This window comes from Nomascus leucogenys, chromosome 1a, assembly GCF_006542625.1.
Source record: "Nomascus leucogenys isolate Asia chromosome 1a, Asia_NLE_v1, whole genome shotgun sequence".
Classification (NCBI taxonomy): domain Eukaryota; kingdom Metazoa; phylum Chordata; class Mammalia; order Primates; family Hylobatidae; genus Nomascus; species Nomascus leucogenys.
In genome coordinates this window covers 73,149,416-73,172,206 of record NC_044381.1, presented here as the reverse complement: position 1 = coordinate 73,172,206, position 22,791 = coordinate 73,149,416, and the positions used below count along the sequence as shown (strand labels likewise).

At 38.4% G+C, this 22,791-nt stretch overlaps 1 protein-coding gene across 1 annotated transcript in view; it reads right to left on the bottom strand.

The window, feature by feature from the left end:
- Positions 1 to 553: 553 nt before the first annotated feature.
- Positions 554 to 22,791, bottom strand: part of PELI2 (pellino E3 ubiquitin protein ligase family member 2) — a 178,796-nt gene continuing 156,558 nt past the window's right edge. The window contains exons 3-6 of the mRNA XM_030811024.1: positions 22,259 to 22,360; positions 13,452 to 13,649; positions 11,627 to 11,815; positions 554 to 5,507 (exon numbers count right to left, since the gene is read on the bottom strand). Of these exons, the coding sequence (XP_030666884.1) occupies positions 4,941 to 5,507; positions 11,627 to 11,815; positions 13,452 to 13,649; positions 22,259 to 22,360 (1,056 nt within the window). The 3' untranslated portion in view covers positions 554 to 4,940. The remainder of the gene's footprint in view (positions 5,508 to 11,626; positions 11,816 to 13,451; positions 13,650 to 22,258; positions 22,361 to 22,791) is intronic.

Below are 22,791 nucleotides of genomic sequence, written 5' to 3'. Positions count from 1 at the left end.
TTTTCAAAGGTTTACATTATGTTTTCTTCTAAGAGTTCTATAGTTGTAGCTCTTTGACCCATTTTGAGTTAATGTTTGTATGCTGTGTGAGGTGTATTCCTTGCCCAATGGAATGTATCTTACAATTATAACCGGTTGTGATTTTCTATAACACATCTCACAATTCGTGGCATCTTAGATTTGACAAAGTACGGAACACTTATCCCCTGAAATAAAAGCCTATATAAATGTGCATCTTTTTTTCTGGAAATGAAAAATCTGTTTCTCTCAATAATACTAAGACTCCTTGAATATCAATGTGATGAGAACAAAATCTGTCATAAATATATATATTTTCTTATGATAGATATATTAGTTTAAGGCTTCAAGTAAGGCTTGAAGGCTTACACACAATCCTTATTATGTTGTTAAAAGTGAATGAAGACTGTCACAAATGTAGCAATATGGCTGAAATGATCATGACAAAAATCCATTAATTCTACAAGTCAGGTTAAATTCCCCTGGAAGTTAAGTTTATTTGACAGTGATGCAATGTCACAAGAAATAATAATATAGGCACCAAGGGAATTTCTTTAATTAAAAGATGTAGGGGATTTTCAGAATCCAGGTTTAAATATGTATTGTGCAGAATATAAAACAATTAATAAACTCAACAGTTGGAGATTAACTTGGAAGTTAGAGAAGTGAAAAAAATCAATTCTACTCGTATCAACCTACTAAATGTCCTGATGAACTCAGTAACAACCACAGAATCTGAAGACAATGGCTCACAAACAGACTGATATCCATTTAATAGTTTTTGAAGATTTTTTCCTGTAAAATGGCTTGTATTTCCACAGGTACAATAGTGAAGAAATAAACTTTTCAATTTGACATGAAATATAAAACAACAATTTTACAAATATATTCATAAAATTTAACTGCTCATAACACAATACATGGTAAATGTGACCATCCCCTTAACTTCTAGACTATTTAATACAGAGAAGCAATCTGTCATCTCAGCTAAAAAGAAGCATCTTTCCTTTCATTGAGTTTATTTTTGTTTAGAAACATGTTTAGAAACTGTCAAGCAAAACTGGAAAATACTTATTTTCCTTATCTTCCTCTAGGGATTCTTCATGAGGGCAAAAACTTATTTGAAAGGATATAAGTTATACTAAAAAGAAAATACTGAACCTTTTTTTGTGTTACTGCTTCAATGATGCTTAGATTATTTTAAAAAGATGCTGAAGTCGTCTCATTGGTCGCACAGAAGGAGGAGCATCATACCCTAAGCCACAAAGGCTGAACTACTGGGATAGAAGATTGACAGTTAAGGGATGGAGATGGATTTGGCTTAAAATCAAAGTCCTGTGGTTTGTCTATCAGAAATTCCACTGTTATGAGGCAAAGCTGCAAGAAGATAGTTTTTACCCAGCATTAACAATGGTGTAATCACACACCCTTTCAACCACATCCAAAGAACAGAATGGCTTTAAAAAAGAAAAGAAGTGAAACAAAACCATAGAACTGCAGGTAACAATTCTATAACCTATATTACACTTCAATTAAGCAGAAAACTCTCGTAAGTGTCCACACAATACTGAGCTCCCAAATAACAGGTTTGAGTTTTTCCATGAAAAAAAAAAAAAAAAAAAAGACATTGAAGCTTTATGAAGAGAAGAGTTCTCCTCAACATTCCCAATACAGTAAAGGTAATAACTTAAAATAATTTCCCTATTGGTACTGGAAAATAAATTCTACTACAATCATGTTTATGCCAGTTTCTGGCATATTTCTGCATCCAAATTCATTAGTCTCCTTAATGGAGCCCATCATTTTTCCAATGGCTTTCTCCTTTCTTTAAACCCTAACCCTGAAATTCTATAACCAGTTATATCACGTGGCTTCCCTGAGGCACAAAGGTACCAAAGTCTATAATTAACTATCGAAGAATGATAAATATGCTCTCTATTTATATTAACAGATTTTAATTCTTTCGGGCCACAGTTGGGGGAAAAAATCCAGAAACCTTAATACTCTGCAGGGTGAACTGTAGCCCTTTTTGCTAAAAGCTGAACCAAATAAGGGAAATGTTGAGAGTTGCAGCATGCATGACCCGGCAGCACCGATTATTAATAAAAAATTCCGGACTAGAAAAATACTCAGAGTTGTACTCCATCCACTCTGAATCTTTTTTTTGTAGTAAACGACATAAACAACTGAAAAATATTTCTATGGGAATACATCACTGGGACTTTTACTGCTGGAAAGCTACTTGCAAAAGGCATTAGAGTCAGGCCAAGACAACTAATTGGTCTGCAATTTCCTTGTGTATACACATGGGGGAGTGGGGCTAGTCCTTTAAAGTGATGGCAAGACATAAAAAAAGAAGTGACCTTGGAGAAATTACTTTTCTGAATTGTATTTCTCCACCTTGGTGAGCTACAGAGTTCTTTATTTTCACAAACTAACTCAATTGTGAAAAAAAAAAAAAATCTCCTTAGTCAAAATTATAAAGGGATCTTCCTACAAGTGGCCAAGAAGAGCCTGGTGTCCTTTTTGCTGACTTGCCACCTCTCTGCAGTTCCTTAGGCAGGGTGGGTGGGACCTCACTTTGGAAGCCAAAGGAAAAGATGTGGAGCCCATGGAGGGCGGTTCACTGTTACCCCTTCCAAGAGCTTGGAAATTATTTCCCAAATTTCAACCTACATTTAAGCTGAATTTACTGAAAGTCACAAACTTTTAGTTAGACATATGCTCAACTACGGGATGTGTCCAACTTGGAAGGTAACTTCATTTTGGGGGATATGTCACGTTGCAGAATGACTAGACTTATAAACAGGACTTGAAATGGAAAATTATGATATACCTAACTCTCTGGAAAAATATCTTTTTTTTTGGTAGGTAAAATCTGGCCTTTCTGGATGCAAGACCATTTAGCTTACAAGATGGTTTTAGGGCATCAAGAATCCTTCAACCACTTTCTAGGCATACAGCAAGAAAAGAGAACAAGTGCCTCCTTTATCATTTTTTGGGGCCCAAAGAATAACAGGCTGAAAAGACATACTCTATCAGCAAAAGCTAATCATCAGAGACTCTGGCTAAATCAAAAGGCATTCAATATATTATTCTAGGCAAGTCCATTTTTTTCTTTCATTTTCTGTCTGCAGGGAGAGTAAGCTATACAGAATAGAGCAAGCTATCTGTAAAAGGACTGTTGTCAGATTTTCACATCATTTAAAATTTACCCAAACAAAACCCAAACCAAAAATGTCTCATCCTAAACAATGATCTCCATTGAAAAATAAAGCTATATTAAAACTGAAAGGCTGAACTTTAAACATACTACGTCAAATTAAGCAGCAGCAATCAAGAGTAATATATCGTATCACTTTAAGGAAAAGGGTATTCAAACAGGTTAGAACGACTGAAAATAGGCAAAATATTTGCCAATAGGCAAAATACGAAAAAACCAATTCAAGTATGGATATAGTACATTAGAATCATATAAATTACGTATATGTACAAAGGTTAAAAAAAAGTCACCCAAATCTGCAATGGTCAAATTAAGAGAACATTAGTTTAAATAAATACTCCATGTGGCAGGGTTTTATTTCATTTCAGCCAGCTTCTACCAGTCTCACGTCCTAAAGGATCTTTACCTTCTGGGAGTAGTGATATGACCGATGCCAAGCATCCAAGAATTATTAATCAAAATGAAATGAAAGTGACAGGAATGGTGGAGCTCCTATGAAATTCTCATTTAATTATTACTCAGCAAACACTCATTTGCTCTCTCAAAATCAGGAATTTTGAATTATCTCTGCAGATGTACCACTTGGTGTTGTGTGTATCTAATGATCCCACTTAAATTTAGTTTGATTTGCAAAACTTACTGGGCTCCTTAAGCTGCAAGGGAAGGTGACAGATGGTGAAAAGGGAGTGTACAAAAATGACTGTATCGTTGTGATTGGTTGCTTTCAGACTCACAGAATTTGGCTTTCTTAACAAAGGAAAAAAAAAACCCCAAGCTTTATGAAACCCCAAGTGGTTTTAAAAAGTAAAAGCTTATTTTTAATCATTCTTAAATCTTAATTCAGTCAGCAAATAAACGTGGTAGTATAGTACCCAGACCATGTCTACTACTGTAATTACCCTCAGTTAATGAGTTTTTAAGAGCTGATGTATTTTAATCAACCAAACAGTTCTGGCCGTGCAAGACGAGTATCGGGGCAAATCATATTAGGCAGAAATATCAAAAGACAGGCTAAAAAGTTATGGAAAATTGTTTGTGAAGTCCCATGTATTTGATGAATGCGTATATAAAGTAAATTCCACTGAAGTTAAAAAAAAAAAAGCCCACAAGATATGAATATTCTCTCCCCCAACAAGTCAGAAAAATAAATCAGAAAGAAGCCCCAGATTTCAAAACTACCTGTGCCTAAGGCCATCTGTCCACCAGTCACACTGTACAGAGCCACCCCTCTGCTGTCTGGTCAGGTCTGAGCCACGAGCAAGTATTTCTAGACACTGTGCGCCCTTCACGTAACACCTACACCACACTGCACTGAAGTGAACTTCATGAGCCCACATTTTTGAATAAATTTCTTCCACATCTGTAAAATATGATTTAAAGTCTTGTCCAAGATTAAAAAAAAAACTTGGTTAAAAACCCAAGGTTAAAAATAGAAGCATGGCATTTTAAATCCAATTATTACAAAGATATTATGGTTTAATCAAGCAGACTTCAATGACGATGCTGCTGTTTTGAGCATGCAACACACCACTGGCATCTGTTACACTCCTGCCATGTTTCATCACCGTGTCCCCTCTCTTTATTTCCAGCCCCGTCACCCTCCCCTAATAAACAGCATTACAAAAAGGTAAAATCTAGAGTTAGTGGCAAAATCTTCACAGTAACCTGCTAATAAAGTCGTAAATGGCTGTCAAGGGCGTCAGTCAATTGGACCTTGGAAAATTAATTTGATGCAGTTTTGCTCCCCAACCAGCTGCGTAGCACAGAAAGGGCAAGCAGCATGAAATGCATGAGTTCCATGAGGCAACGGGATCTGAGACCAATATTTTGCAGACTTCTCCGAGCACACGTGTCCACAGGGAGTGAAAGCATGAGTTGGCGGTCCTGCATCTACATAAAATCCTGCCTCACAGCCAAGCCAGAGAGGCACATAGGGGCCCACAGTCCTGCACATGGGACACTCCCTCTCATTGGCCTCCGTGTCACTCCGATGGCCCCAGTTGTGGTACCCGTGCACGTGGCCACAACTGAGATATGCCCAGGGCTGCTTCTCCTCCACCACCTCTTTCCTGTTGATGCTGGGGAAGGCCAGGGTGTTGAGCCCCACAGGACACTGCGGCCGGGCGGCGTTAATCTCCTGCCGGAGGGCTTCTATGTGCTTCTGAGTTGGAGTATGAAAAAGCCCATCTGCTGTTCTCCAGAGGAGAGTGGCCCCACACAGGTCAATGAGGGAGCCGTCCTGCAGGACGTTGGTCTCACTTTCCACCTACAACAAGTTTGAGACACATGCCTTTTAAAAGCAAAATCAAGAAATCACTCCAAGATTCTTTCTTCTCAAAACAAGCAAAAAAAAAAAATTTGAAGATAACACAGGGAGGCAATTTATCCCACAAAAACAGAACTAGGGGAGTAATGTATCCTCCCCGAGCTTCAGCTTCCTCATCTGATCACCGGATATGATACATATATGCCGTATGTACAAAGCCCTGAGCACAGTATGTATATCTAGCTTTACATGTTCAATTACTGTAGTGGTTATTTTAATGAACTTCACAAATCTCCTAAGATTTTCTTTTTAACTCCTTAAGTCAGTAACACAATGACTCACTGATCCCATAGGACGAGAGATGTCCTTCCAGTCCATCCAGTGGAGACTCATCCTCATCTCGACCACAGCCAATCCAGAAGACCTTGCTGGGGGCCTGCAGTCATTACAGCAGAGTCCAAAGCACTCATGGTGACCCTTAGCTTCCTCCACCTTGAATCTATCTTTCATCGTTCATTTTTAAAGCTTGAAGCTGAACAGTTCAACATGAGCCTTCATTTTTAGAAGGAGGCCTGTGCTATGCACTAGGTGCTTACAAGACTGATTAACAGCTGACAAGAAGCAGCTGGGCATGGTCAGCAAGAATCTGACCGCTGCCTCCACATGCCAGATGCATGCTAAGCCTCGGGGGTACCAAAGGCCAATAAAACCTCTTCCCCATCCTGCTAAGACTTGCTCTTCGGTAGTGGAAGGCAGACATGCCCAGAGCTCGGAGTGCATGAAGGCCAGCAAAACGCTGTGCAAGGCCACAAATTTATAGCAGCCAGGAGTGTGGACTCTGGGTTTGAACCCTGGCTCTCCCGCTTATTAGCTGTATGACGTTGGGCAGATTACTTAACCTCCCCGTGCCTCAGTTTCCCCTTGTGTAAACTTTAGAAAAGGTGGTTGTGTTAGATAAGTAAATGCAAAGAGTTCTTAGAGAACACTGTCTGGTAGGCAGTCAACACTACGTAAATACCTGCTACTATTACTCTGATGATGACAGATGGTCAGAAATGGTTTCTAAAAGGTTTTTCTTTAACAGAGATTTGAGAAAGATGTCAGGCCTCAGTAGGGAGGATAGCAGGAAGGCACAGCAAGGAGAGGGAGGAGAGGCCAAATGGCATATGCACCGAGGGAGCAACAGGGAGTTCGATGAGGCTGTGCAGCCAGGCTGAACAAGGATGGACGCAGTTCAGGGCACTGGGTGGGCAGGATGAGAGACCCAGACGGGAGAGGGAGGCTGGCGTCCATGCCCAGAGGGAGTTGGTAGGGGGTTTAGGTAACTATAAAAGAACTGATTTACCTTTCAAAAAGGTCACTTCTAGAACTTTGGAGGGTGGGTTGGAGGGGTAAAGGTGAGAGGTGAAGGAGGCACCTGGTGCTCTCTCTGGGTAGAGAGGGTGAGTACACCTCAACAAAGACAGTCTCAGTGGCAAGAGACAGAGGCACAGGGACTAGAGAGAAAGAAATTAGACTCGATGGCACTCAGCTCTTGATCTGAGCAAGAGCCTGTTACGTGCCTGGTTGTCAGGGTAGAACAGTGCTTTCCACAGACAGAGAAACACAGGAGAAATGGCAGATGAGGGAGTAAATCCTAATTTCACCACTTAGTAGCTCTGTGGTCTTGAGTCAGCAACTTAACCTTTCTGGGCCTGGCTTCCACATCCATTAAGCTGGACTAATGCTAATACATGTCTTACAGGATTGTTGTGAGGACTAAATAAGTTCATCAGCAAAAGCCAGGCCAGTTCAGTTTTGGGTGTGCTGAATGTGAGGGTGTGCAGAGTATTGGTGGTGGTAATGCATACAAGACACGTGTGATGCAGCGTGGGAGACAGATCAGGCTCGCAGAAACATATCTGGGATGTTATCGGCACCTAGGTGAAGCTGTGGGAATGGATGCCACTGCCCAGGCAGGGTCCCACGGAGGGCAGAGAGGACTGAGGACAGAGCCAGGGGCTGGGGTGGAGGAAAAGAACCATATAAGGGAAAGAGAGAGGTATGGGAAGCACCAGAAATTTTGTCAATCTTTGGTCCAAAGGACTTCGGCGGCTCTCTGCTGCCCTTGGGGTACAGCCCAAGCTTCTTAACACACTTAAAAGGTCACTCCCAATGCAGTCACTCGACTTCTCCTGCTGTAGCTCTTCCCTTCCTAACTGGAAACCAGGACTGCCCTGCGATGAGCTGCAAGGAGCTGGAGTCCATGAATGCGCTACCTCGGACTGCCCACAGGCAGGTGCAAGAGCAACCTCTGCCAAGAATACTCCACTCCAGTACACCCTGCTCCAGCTGAGCCCTGGGCTGGCAAACTCCTACTTGTCATCCAGTTCTCACCTGGATGTCACTTTGCCCTGGACATTTTCCTTGTCATGAAGAAATCAACCCTTCCCAAGTACTAGTTTTTAGAAAAAGTTAAGGTCCCAACAAATGATAAATCTTAATACTGTACAGGACATACACTGTGACTCCTTTCGGACAGCCTGAAGTTTCCTGATGCTCCTTCCCCACCCCACCACCATACTGAGCAGCCCATGGTCTCCTCTCCTCTAACTGGTGTCGTGAGGCTCCTGCCCTTGCTGACCACAGGCAGTTCTCAGAGGAGGCCTCATTGCAGGATAAAACTGTGTCTAAAGGACCACCCTGATGTGGTAAGAAGCTGAGATGTGGTGGTGGCCTAGCCTCTGGCTGTGGAACAACCCCCCTTTCCTCCTGCAGGGCAGTTCTTGGTAAACAACAAAGTCTTATCATCAATCTGGGGTGTATGGTTTTTTATTTTCCACATACCGTTGACTCCCACATCTGGGGTAGGTGCCCTGCGGAGGGAAAGTACCTTCGGTACCTTCTCATGACTGTGCTCATCACACAGTATCTGCTGATCTGCTGCCTAGTCTGTGGCCTCCTCCAGACCACGCAATTCCAGGACAAAACATGGACTTGCTGTTTTCTGCCATATTCCCGGTTTGCAACCCCTGCTTAGTAATCACAATCAGCCAGTTATGGGGCATTACTGTCCAGCACTGTTCCAATCCTTTCCAGCTACTGAATTGATTTAGTTCTCACAACAGTCCTATTAGACATGTATTAATATTATTCCAATTCAGGAGATGTGGAAGCCAGGCACAGAGAGGTTAAGTCATCGATTCAAGACCACAGAACTAAGTGGTGAAACCAGAAACCAGGACTTGAACCTGGTGGCCTGGTTTAGCAATCATTAGCAGGCATGGATTCAGATTTTATTTTTTAAATTCTACCACAAAAGAAAAGCTACGAGCAGGCACAGGAATTGACAGTATTGTGGAAGCAAGAGATATTTGGCCTCTACCATGGCAACTAATATAGCACAGGGTAGTGAATTCAACCCCCCATCTACCACTTGCTATTAGCAACTGACTTAACCTTTTAAAGCCCAGGTTTCCTCATCTGTAGATGGACACAATAACAACACTGACTTCACGGGTTATTTTAAGCAACACTGGAAAGAAAATTAATGTAAAACACCTGCTAGAGCCTGAACATAGTTACTCTATGGTTATTTTTATAATTTCACCTAAAATTAGGTAGGCAATCAACTTAACTGAATTTAGTTAATTTTATACAAAGCCAGTTTAGTTTAATAAAATACTTCATATATAATTCAATACTCAAGGGCTTCCTAGAGTAATATTATAAATGTTACCATATGTTATCATTAACTAGCCAAAAAAGTAGGGCACAATTCAAACTCCATTCACCTATTTATTCAGGCAGTTAAAGACATTTCCCCCACATTTAATTAATTTTGTTGATTAGTACACAGTTCTGAGGTTCCATCATTTGCTGTAATAATGAAAAACAATGGTGATTTCTTGTTACACATACATTAGTATATTGATTCATATCAAATGCTAAGTATGATATTAATACATAATCTTCCACCAGCACTAGCTCCACAATGTGACTACGATTGTTTTAACAAATATTTTAGACTTTTAGCAGCTCACTTTATTTCTCATATTTCTGTATCAGACTGCAAATGACAAGTACTGCCAGAGACTGTCCCCAAAATCTAATCTCCAGATAAACATAATTTATATCAAATGCTACCAGCAACATGTACAGGACCAATGAGTCATGAATTGAAACAGAAGCTCAAAGAGTCAGTAAGCTTTCCTCGAAGACAGACAAAAACTGTTCTCCAGAGGTTAACAAGAGGAGATTGCAGGAAGGATGTATCCACTCAGTGTCCCATAAGCCCAAGATCAGGCTGACAGAAGCCTTTGTAACTGGCCAGGTTAATCGGATGCTATCAAATAGGACAGCACAATTTTACATAGTTCTAAGTGTCGCTTATAGGGACTAACTTCAAAAATAGCCTGTATATTTAATACAACCCATTAATACAACCCATTTTTGGAGTTTGTTCTTTTCAGTCGCACTGTAAAATTCTCCGGCACACGTAGCAGCCTGAGAAGGGTCGCTACACAATAACCAGAGTGGACGAGAAACTCATCCTGTGATATGCCCTCCTGGACAAAGGCGCTCCCCAGGGACTCCAGCGTATGCTTTATACTCACCCAGGGAGGCAAATGTTCAGGTGTAAACCATCCTTGGCTCCCCACAACATGGTACTGAGTAGTATTAGGTATCCAGGCTCTCCATCAGGGAGACCTGAGTTTGAATCCCACTGGCTACCACCTTCTAACTCTGTGACACTGGGCAATCTTTAACTTCATGCCACATCTTCCCCATCCATGAAATGGGGATGTCTCTACTTCCTTAAGAGGGCTGGCTGTGCAAATGAAGTGAGCTGATGTCGGAAATGTTAACGCAGAGCCTGCACCCAGCAACCATTAGTGACTTCTTACTCTTGCTGTTATAATGATGAATAACCAGTCTGGCCAATCTAGATCAGTTTTGTATAAAACTATCCAGTGATCAGAAACAAAAGATTATTTATAAAAACTGTGTTCACATTTCCTTCTTTGTTTACAATTCCTTGAAAACATTTATACAAAATTTATTGAATTTACTTTTTTCTTTAGAAAATGCTTCTCATATTTATTCAGCCATGATTCACTGTAAGACGCATAAGCTATGCCTGTAGCTGAAAAATGGTGTAAAATAGAAATAAAAATAACCATTCCCTAAACACAAACATCCAGTAGAGAACAGCAAATGAGGTTAGCGAAACAGCCCCCAACTTCTTTTTCCATCTTAGACATTTTTGGTGATGATCTTTCTCTCTGACAAGTGCTAGGTCAAATCCTTTATTCCATATACATTTTATTCTGTGAGAATTTTTGAAGAACTCCTTCTTTTCTAGCTTCTAGAAAAACACATTTGTTCTCTCTCGTTCTAGCTTCTACCTAGCAAATTAAGCAAAAGTACAGGAACGGACAGCTTACTAAAAATCAGTGGCTGTGCTACATGGCTATGGCAAGATCAGAAACCCAAAGTTCTACATTTAAGGTATTATAATTATTCTCCAAGGAAAAATGGGTTTAAAAAAACTGCTTTAGGGCACGGGGATAAGTGGTGATATTTATAGAAAAATATTAACATGCCAGGTCAATGCAGTATATAAATCATTTCAAGTAAAAAGTTGTAACTACGATTTTGGTGGACAGTATAGAGAATTTGGCCTTAATATATAGGAATTCAAGGGGAAAACCAGCTGACTTTTTAGTTCCAGAAAGTCTAGTAAATAATTCCTTAATTCATAATTTTTACTAATTGTTTTGGACTGCTCAAACGTTTTCCAAATCAATAAAGTTTTACACTAAAAATAAGTTTGTTCTCCTTAGAGTGAATTTAAGTAGATTTTTGTGGTGAGGTATATAATAAATGAAAATGCTCTTCCAGGTGGTTAAGAGCAAAACACAATTTACTCCCACTACGGGAAAAGTTGAAACACTGACGGAGATAAGGCCATTTCCCTCTTGCTTTCAGGGGCTTGTGGAATTCTGCTTCTCCTGAGTTATGATACATGGCGCTTGGACCTGCACAAAGGTTCTGAACGTCAGGAGAGGAAAATGACAGCCTTTGAGTTAGGCTTGTGTAGTTTGGTACTTCACGCTTGCAGAGTGAAGCGCACTCACCAGCTTTCCTCGTTGCTGGGCCGACCTGGTTTCTCGCAAGGTGTACACATCTCCACAGACAGAGATCTCGCGCCAGACCCCGGGCTGGGACTCCTCAGTGAAGCCCCCTCGTGGATGCATCACCAGGACGCCATTAGTAGTGAGACCATCCATGTGGCCGTCAGGGTTTTTCCACTTTGCTGCCTTTTCCTGGACAGCACATGGTAGAACAGAAAAAGTAGGTTAAGATGATGTTGAAATGAAAAGGATTCTGGAATTTCTTTAATACACTGCGTAGAGGCAGAGGGGAGGAAGGTGATGAATTTTCCTTTTCTATTTAAAGCTAATAATCACAAGGATAACATATGCAATCATTTCAACAATATAAAAGAAGTGCTGAATGGATGAATCACTTATCACTGGACACATATTATAGTTCTCAAGAACTTGCAAAAAATGGGTGCCTGGGCTTCTCCCTCTAAGATTCTTTTTACCCTCCCCACAACCCCATGAGATTCCAGGAATTTGGTGTGTTTTCTCTTTTCAGTTATACTTGTGCCATGCTCTTATCCTGTTATCTAAAAGTACTTTCTATGTACTCACTGTCAGGATAGAGAAGAAAGGATAGTCATAAAGAAAGACTTTTTATTAAAGCTAGAAAATTCCAAAAATGTTAAGCAACAAGTCGGGGTCATTATGTTTTCATAACAATCAGTGTTTAAATTCTCAAAGGTAGATGGCGCATGTAGCTTGACATGACGACAGGACAGACACCCTTGGGTGCTTGTGCCACAGCTCTTCCCTTCAGCTTTCTTGGTGACAGAGCTCTGCTACTGTTCATGTGGCTGGGGCCGGGGGTGGGGGGTGGTGGGGAATCCTGATTAACCCAACATGACACTCCCAGCCCTCTTCCCAATGGCTGGTTTACAGGTGGGCACAGCACATGACTGGGCTTTGACTGATGACACATGATATCTTCTGGGAGGCTTCCGAGAAAGGTGTCTGTGCTCTAAGAAGAGACTAGGAAGAAACAGTGCTTCTGCCACCCTCTTCTCTGGCTGGAAGTTGTCACCTGGCAGGGGACATCTGGAAGTGCAGGAGCCAGCTCTCACCCACAAGAAGACCTCCCAGGAAGAGGCTGGTGCACCACGGGAGGCAGAAGGCAAGACAGAGAGAACCCGGTGCCCTGGATGTCACAGAACCACTGAACCACCAACCCTGGAGCTGGCCTTCATCAGCACTTCTTATGTGGGAATAGTACATTTTCATTGACTTTAGACCATTTTGAGTGGATACTTTTTTTCCTGCAAAAATATCCTAATTCAAAAGGAAACTATGTTAAACCGGGATATTCACTAAAACTTCTGGGGTTCATTTACAAGGAAACCCTATAAGGGCAGGGATTCAAGTCTGTGTTGTTCTCTGTAATCCCATATCTAACACACCCAGTATGGAACATAGCAAACACTCATAAAACATTTTTGAATGAATGAATCACTAACATTTTCCTCTAAGCCATAATGATCTAAATTTGGCCCATTTATTTTTCTCTCTGAAATAAACCTCTTAGTTGCCATAAATACATTATGGACAATGTTATAGGCATACTTTAAAAAAGTACTTACTGTAAATATTACAATATAAAAAATATAATGAATAACAAGTAATGCTTATTAATGTTCAGATTTTTAATAACAAGTTTCTCAAACTGGCCACCTGAAAACTAAAATCTCAAAATCTCACTAGAGGCAACATACGAAGCCAATGTTTTTTGCTCCAATTAAATGTTCCATATCATAATCACAAGCGTTTTTCTAGAAATCATGTACTTCTTGACAGTACTTACTCCAAGAAATATGTTTTTGGAAGAGTCAAATCCGGCGGCGAATATCCGTGCTGTGTAAGGCTCATTCCTGTCGCACACGATCCTGCAGGCGAACCTGGATATGGTGCTCTGTGTGATCTGGGCTTCGTCCGTGTTCTGGCTGCCAGAAATCGTGTCTGTGACAACGAAGTCGATAGGGCTTTCTGTTGATCTGCCCACCTAAATAAATCAAATGTACTCGTGATTCACTTGGAAAACAGCAGGGTGCCGTATTTTATTAACATGGAAAAAGCATTCAGGATTCCTTTAACATTCACTATCTTTGTTCTGAGGGTTAGAATTTAATGCAAGATTTTCATTCATGCTCCTTTTCCTATTTAACTAGGGAAGCCATTAGGGTAACCAAATATTAGAGATACCTATTTTTAATTTTATTGTATGTGGTAAGAACACAATATGAGATGTATCCTCCGAAATATTTGAGCACATAATGCAGTCATTGTTGACTACAGGCAGAGTGGTGCACAGTAACTCTCTAGAACTTATTCATCTTGCTTTACTCACGTTATGCCACTCACTAGTTCATTAGATTTTAAGTACTGAGAAAAAGCTCAATTAAGAGGACAGGAGTAGATCTTTGGCCACTCATCAGATTTTATCTCTTGGATTAATGTTCCCTCCCAACAACTGTAACTCTGATTCTGAAGTTGCCAATGGGAGGAATGCAGAGGCCTGAGATGTATGCACATAAAGCTCCCAAAAGTCAACTTCCAAGGTTATTTTTATTCTGGTCTCAAAGTTCTATCTACAAACTAGGCAATGTAATACATTTTTCATCCAAATGAAGAAAGTAGAAAAAAAATCTTGTATCACTTAGCTCAAGCTTGCTTCCTGGAACAATATTACATTTCTTTTGTAAATCTCATATATACATTCTCATGCATAGACTCTCTCTCTAAAACCAACAGACCACAGACATCTATTTTCTTGTTTTTTATAACCCTTAATTTCTTGTCCTAATGAAATGTGCCTGGAATGAACTAAACTGCTGGTTTCATTGAAACTTGACAATTTGAACAGATGCATATTGCCTAGATATATGCATTTCAGGTTTAGAAAACACATAACTTGTTAAAAAATGCAATGTAAAATCTAAATTAGAAGTATTATAAAATCATATAATTCATCCTTCTAAAGTTGCAAAATCTCCTCTCTGCTAGATTCATTTAAAAACTGGGTAACTTGGAAACTCTACTGATTCAGACTGCTTTAATTTTGCTAAACATTTTTTAAAAAGAAAATTAGAAAAGTAATGAAGACTTATTGCAAAATATTTAACAAATAGAGAAAAGTATAAAGGTGAAAACAAAGCCAACTTCAGACTTAGGTGCAAACCCGTCCTGAGCCTCTATTCCAATGGAGTTTAGGAGTAAAATGTGATAAATTCTAGAATTTCCCAGTCATCTCACCAAACCTGGAGCCTCACAGTGACAGTCACTGTCACAAGATTTGTCCATCTCCATGGAAGAGAGCAATGACTTTTCAAGCTCTGTTACAAGTTCAAAGCCAAAACCAATCTGCTGGTTTGAATGTTTCATAACTGTTCCTTCTTGTGTACAGAAATTACTCTTTTCTAGAAGGGCCATATTCTGAGTTCATCCAAATGTATTAAATTAATGTCTTGAAGTAATTGAAATTGACTGTAGAAACAGGAAATTTTATTCTAACTGGAACAGACTGCTAGGACCAAGGATTTTAAGTCATGACACTTATCTTGACTGGTCATACATATGATTTATCAGTTCGCTTCCATTTAAATCTAACCTCTAGAGGGCTGGTAAAATTTTATAATTTATGACACAAGCCTCATGTTGCTTTTTCCAGGAAAACAAAACAACAACAACAAAAAAACCAAAACTAAGTCAGATTCCTGCTGAAAAATCACTCAATGTGGAAAACTTGCAGCCTGCCCTTTCTTTTGACTACTGGATCAACTCTACATTATTTTAAAGGCAGTCATGCACACAAGCCAAGATGCTTTTGAATTTCATCTGATATTCATATAGCACGCAAGTGAGGGTGCTTCTGAATTTCATGTGATATTCACAGAGTGCTGGTAGTCATATAACTAGCTACAGTGAGAACTTTGCTCCATTCAGTATGTTAAGTTTTACATATATAAGAAAAGTTTGAGTTTGCCTGGATCTCAGCCGAAGCCAGGACAGGTAAGATGGTATCAAAGCATCTAGAAGGGCCTCCCCTTTTTCTCACCTCCCTCAACCAATTCCTACCCATCTCCCTGCATCAATCACTTTATTTTCTGACTTCCCTCCTGGGATAAGGATGAAATATTGTTGCTCCCATCTAAAAGCAATCTTTCCATTGACACTTGGTATTCCAATATTCTCCCTTTCCCAAGGATTTTGCTCCTAATATTATCTCCTCTCTTTCCTGAGTCACCAATTTCTCCTTTTATACTGGATCATGCCATCAGCTTTCACACACATTCTGGAGCTTCTCAAACTCTGTGGTTAAAGGACCAGTATTGTTGCTGTTGTTGTTTTAAATTTTAACCCATCACTGATGCCTTTTAAACATACAATAAAAATGAGTACTTGAAAAATGATCATCTGCTTGGATGTTTCCGCAATGCCAAACTGTCATAAAGGTTTCCTCTCAACTTGTATGCTCATCTCATTCTGTATTTTAACAAACATTTCACTCTTGGGCAGAGGGAGTGCAGTTTGAGTAGCCCTGCTCTGGACTGGTCTCCGACCTTTAAAAACGCTTTCCTTCACCTGTAAGCAAGCCCCAGCCTCCAGCCCTGTTTCTCTGATTCATTTAACAGCAAGACTTCTTATTAGTTATTAGTTATCTCCTCCATTTCCTCACCCATATCTTTAGCTTCCTTCTTCCTCAACCCACTCCAACTGAGCTTCCTTCCCCACAACTCTACGGAAACCACTCATGCTAAGATTCCAAAAATCAATATATTGCTAAATCCAGGGCTTATTCTGAGCCAGCATATCCCGGCCCATCTCTACCTGGTACTAAAATAATGAAACTTTCAGGCCAGTTGGTAAATAGTCCCTCCTTCCCTTTTCTTTCTGTTCTCTCCCTAGATAGTATCACCAAATCCCACCTATCAGCTGAAAGTCTTGATCTCTCCCCTGAGCTTCAGACCGGCACACCCAATCTCCACTTGTATGTTTGATAAATATCTCAAATGTAATATATGCCAAACAGAACTTGGATCCCCCTTTACCCTGGGGCTTCTCTGTATCAATGACCGACTGACATCCAATTTGCTCAAGCTAAAAGTCAAAACCCAAGAATAACCCAATTCTTCAGTTTCCTCCATGCCCACATCAGCCCTGTGTGAACACTGTCAGCTGTACCTCCAAACACACCCTCAATTCTTCTACTTTTCCCATTTTGGTTCTGGTTACCATTATCTCTTACTTGGGTTCTATCACCTTATCCTCCAAACTGGTCTCCCTGTTTTCATACTTGCCACCTAGATTCTTTTCCATACAGTAGTTTGAGAAATCGTACAAAAACATAAATCAGATTATACCTCTCTCCTCCTTAAAATCCTCCAACAGCTTCCCAAAATTCCTAGAATAAATCTCAAACTCAACCTGGCCTGAAGGTCCTACCTCTCTCAGCCTCTACCTGCCCTTCCAAGTCCATCTGAGTTCACTGCTGACCTTCTCCACTGTGATCTTGACTTGGAGCCTTTGCACTCACTGTTTCCTCTGCCCAGAGGGTTTGCTTATTTGTGGTCTGCCTCCTCCAGATGTAGGCTCCTTGAGAGGACAGCCTTAGTTATCTCTGCCCAGTCACCAAAGGAGGTTCTGACACAGCAGATGGTCAAGAGATGAAACTAATAACTGGAAGATTATGACAGGGAGGCTGAATCCTATGAGATACACACATACCTGCACACGCATGCTCATGTACAATGGTTGTAGAAATACCTACTAGAAAATGTAGATATTCTTTAACATTTTCCTCTTAACTTAATAGATACTAATTAAATGTTATCATCTAAAACTACAGTAAATCAACTAAATTGAAAACCAAACCAAACAAAAAACCAAAACCCAAAAATGTTAGGCCTTGTAGCACCACGTTCGAAGCCTGTGAAACTGTGAAATCTGACAGAAAGGACTCCTGAACACTGGCTGCAGGATCCAGTCAGTCTCCTGGCCCCTAAGGTCAGAAGGCACTTGGCACCGCACTTTACTCTAGGGACATTGTAAAGACAATGCACCCCTCTAATTCTTTCCATGAACTATTTTCTCTTTTATGTTTCACTTTCTTGTTAGACTTTTCTTTCTTTCCTTATTTACCCCTACTCCAGAAAATAATGACCAAGATCTTACTCTGATTACATTAACTAACACTTTCTCATACCTTAAATTCAGATCTAGCTTTGATTTTTCTCCTCAGGCAATATTTCTGAGTTCTGAGTCTACTAACTGACTCCACAGTGGGAAATGCAGCATAAAGCCCTTTCTTGGTTCTTTCTGATATTCTGCCTTTAAATACTCAATTAACCCTAGAAATCATTTTAATGGGAATGACTAAAACGAACAAACTCTCCACACGGAGGTCCATACTTGAGAACTATAAGTGCTGTAGCGCTTTTTGCTCGGTGATTTTTGTCAGTAGTAGGCTTTGGAAATATAAACTTGTTAAAAGGAGGAAAAAATGGAAACAAGCCAATCTTTTCAAGGTCTTATGAGAGTTACTTAGTTCTCTGCTTAAAATGATCTGCCACAGATCCTTCTAACAGGTCCAGTTAGTCTGTGAATGTAATGTGTTATATTTCCTTAAGAAACATGTGAATTCTTGCTTGGCTTACCATGCTTTATTTAAAGAGGCTGAGCTGGTACTATTCAGAGAATGAAGAGCTCAGTGACCTAAATCTTAGCTCTGCCCCTAATGCCTCTTCCGGCCTTAGTTTACATTACCTTTCCTTTCAAAGACCCAGATTTCTCAGCTATGAAATTAAGTGGTTGGTACAAATTGGTATTCTCAGAATGTGGTTCATGAACCCCACAGGGTCCCTGAGACCCTGCCATGGGGTCTAGGTACATGAGGCCAAAATTACCTTCACAATAATACAAAGATGTCAACTGCCTTTTCCACTGTGCTGGTCTCTACACTGATGGTGCTAGAACAATGGTGGGTAAAGCTGCTGGTGCTTTGGCATGATTCAAAGCAGTGGCACCAAGCTGTATTTACAGTCATTGTATTTTTCATTGCTGTGAATTTGCACTTAAAAATTATGAATTTTACTAAATCTTGAGTCTTTTGATATTCTGTATGACAAAATAGGAAGTATGCATAAAGTACTTAGAGGTTAGTAACAGGAAGCTGAAAAAGTCCAACTAAATCTTTAATTCATTCTGCAGAGATGAGAGGGAAGAAAGTGAGCATGTGAGTCGAATGTGACTGTTCAACAGTGCGGAATACATTATGTGACACTTATGTCACTAAAAAATATCTATGAAACTGAAAAATTCCAAAGATACAAGATTCTTCTTAAAGGAATTTAATGTCTCACACTTTGAGAGTACCTGACTTACCTATAACAGGTACCATCACAGTAGTTTTTGAATTTAAGTGGTAAAAAAGTATCACTGACAATTGTGAAATAGGCTTTATTCACTTTTTAGTATTAAGAATTCTCTCTCTGTAAAAAAAATCTTTAAAATCTTCACTGCTACTATAAGTAGTAAAAAAACTTATAAATTTCAAACAATTTTAAAAGATATAATAATAAAGTTCCATAAAAATATCAACAGGGAAGAATATGCATATACTTACGTAGGAAGATATTTTCCTTAACAGAATAAGAAGACATTTATAAGATTATATAATGGAATGGCATGGAGAGTAAAACCACAGTTAGTATTTTGCCCAAACATGATAAATCTTATTTTTGAGTTCAAACTGGCACTTTAATAACTATGTTTATAAATATGACTATATATTTTATCTAAGATTATTTAGTTTTTTTAGTATCTAATACATACAAATAGTTCCAAAAATTGAAAAGTATAAAATATCTCCCTGTATACCAACTGCTCAGTCCCCTTCCCCACAAAGGCAACTGCTACATTCATGTCTTGTTAATCATTTTGGAGATTTTTTAATGCATATAAGCATTATTTAAATCATTTTGCAATATTAAATTAACATTTAATAATGTAATATTTAATATTATTCAATAACATTTTATTTAGTAATATTTTAAATTAATTAAATATATATTACCAATATGACTCAATATATTCAATAATATTAATATTTAACTTATTTAATATGTTTGGAGCTCTTTCTGTGGCTATACATACAGCTTTTCTTTGTTCTGTTTTATACCCTTGGAGGGCTCCATTGTATAGCTGTACCCAAATTTACTGAACTGGTCCACTACTGAAGAACATTTAGGTTGTTTCCAGTCTTTTCCTATTAAGCAATGCTTTCAGCAATAACTCTGTACAAATGGCATTTTGCATGTAAGTAAGGATACCTCTGGGGTAAGTGTCTAGAAAGAAGAGCTTTACAAAGAGAAGAGCTGAGTCAAACTATGTAAACATTTTTATTTTTCATAGGTATTTTCAAATTGCTACCCCATAAATGCTATACCAATTTATAGAATGTAGGACAGTGTCTGTTTTCCCCACATCTTTGACAAAACCTTCTGGATTTCTGCCAATCCGACAAGTGAAAAGTGGTATCTCTATGTGGTTTTAATTCACATTTTTCTTTTTGTAAATGAGGTTGAGCCTATTTTCTTGTTTTTAAGAGCTACTTAGTTTCCTTTTTTGGTGAACTGTCTGACAAATCCTTTGCTCATTTGTCTATCTGATTGCAGGTCTTTTAAAAAGAGATTTCCAGGAGTACCTTATATATTTGTGACATTAGCCTTTTGTGATACAAATTGTAAATATTTTCCCCATTTGTAATTTGCCTTTGGCTCTTCTTATCAGTCAGAGGTGCTGAAGTTCAGGACTACTACAAATACATTTAAAAAACCACATAAAATGTTCTTTCTTTCTCACGCAAAAGTACTGAATTAGGTGATCCAGATTAGGCCTGTACTTCACAATGTTATAGAAAATGGAAAAAGAGCTGGGGCATTTCTTTCTAGTCCCATCTCTCTTCCATACCTATGTTTATGTGTGTGCATATAAAAATAAAGTATGAAGTGGACATATGCCTTTTTTCAGTTATTTTATTGTATTTCCCATTTAATAATCATGTAATGGATGCAATGTATTTTGCATTTAAATGCACCATACTGTAATCATTCTTACCTACTCCTGGAAGTGTAGGTTTATTTTTAGTTTTTTACTAGTATATACAACACTACAATGAACAACTTTTTGGTTAAATCTTTGTTCATATTCCTTAATTATTTATGTATAAAAATGACCGAAGTTAGAACTACTGGCTCAATTGGTCTCAGTGCTGAAATTCATGGTAGTACTGCAATGTTGCCCTATAGAAATGTTGCACCAATTCACAGTCCCACCAGGGGGACCAATTCCATACAAGTCTTTACAGTGCTGTATTATTTAATATTTTCCAATTAATAGGTAATAAAGAGTATTTTATTATTCATTCATTTGGTATTTTAAAAATTATTTTATATATTTATTGGCCATTTATATTTCTTCTTCTGAGAATTATAAGTTTTGTTCTTTGTCCATTTTTGAAAGCATGGGAAAGTGATTACTGTATAGTAGGTATCAATCCTTTGTCTACCTGATTTGTTGCCCTAATTGTCTCTAGTTTGACGTCTAATTTTTGTGACATTTAAAAAGAAGTGAAAATGTGTAGGGTAAAATCTATTTCTTCATTTACTATTGATCCTTCCCTATTCCAAGAATATGAATTCTCCTAAGTTTTTTTCTAGAACTTTTTGTTCCTTCAGTTTTATATTTAAATGTTTATTCTCTACAATTTACTTTAGCAGAGTATGATGTTCGTATCTATCATACTCTTTTGATGTTTGTTTTGACATCATTTATGTAATAATTTAACTCTCCATATGGAAATGCAAAGCCTCATCAATTCCAACTTATGCTTGCTTTTTTCTGTTATTAGTCTAAATTTTAATTGTTTGTTGTTTTAAAGTACTAAATCTGGAATATATTCATTAATTCTCTTCTTTTTAAATTCATTAACTGATGAATGTTTTATCCTTCCTTCTGTTTTCTTTTGATGTACTTCCAGACTTTATATTATATACCACTAAAACTATGCCCAAACCCATCCTGTACTTTCTTAATTTCTGTCCTTTGTCAAAAAAGAACTTTTGAGATAAATGTTTAGTCCCTTGATTTTCCTTCTTTCTCTCTCTTTCCCCCCTAATAATGAAAGCACTTAAGGCATTTTCTTCCGAGTAAGATGTTGGCCTCATCTTGTCAGTTTTGCTACATGATATTCCCACAGTTATTTCTGAAAAGACCTATAAATGTAGTTTGGATGTCCCTTTCATTCAAATGTTATTTAGAAAGTATTCTGAAAATGTTGGCTTTTAAAAGTGGTTAGCTTTTAAAAATTTTATTCTTGCTATTAATGTCTATTTTTATTGCACTGAGGTCTGAGAATGTAGCCTTTATAATTTCCTTTTACAATTAAAGAATTCAGTTTTTTTCTTAATCTTTCAACAACCAAACAGGAATAATTTTTATATTATCTTCAACTCTTTCCCCCTGGACACTGGGCTGGAAGATCTGATTACATATAAAAAATACAGAATTAAAGGAAAATGTGCTAAAATTTCTGTTAGAAAAGAAAAATATTACCTGAAACATATCCGTATCTTTATCATGTGTGTACTCCACCACCACAGTCTGATTCCTTGACAAAGTGTAGGATATACTGTGTTGACCTTTGCAGCTGATAGCCTAAAAATAAAATTTAAAAAAATCCATTAAAACTACATTTCAACAACTTATCAATTCTGCCTGTAGTTATGAGCCACCACTCTACCAGCAAAGCCCAGCACAAGCCAGCATTTTCCACACAGTCAGGGTTTTTCCCTGTGTTCTATTCCCTCAATCACAGACAAGCCAAGAGTCACAATTCTGGTTTTATCAAATATTCTGTCTTAAAGTGAACACTATTTTACTTAAATCAAAGTTTATTTACTAGTTTGCAAGACTTGATTCAATCACATTCTTAGAAAAACACACACTTTCTCCATATTACCTAAACTCAGTAGTAGAATTTTTAGACTAATAGAGTCATTTATTTCAAATTTTAAGATTTCACACAACAGATAAGTCACATATTATTATTTTTCCTGGTGACAGAGATTATCAGCATAATAAAAGAA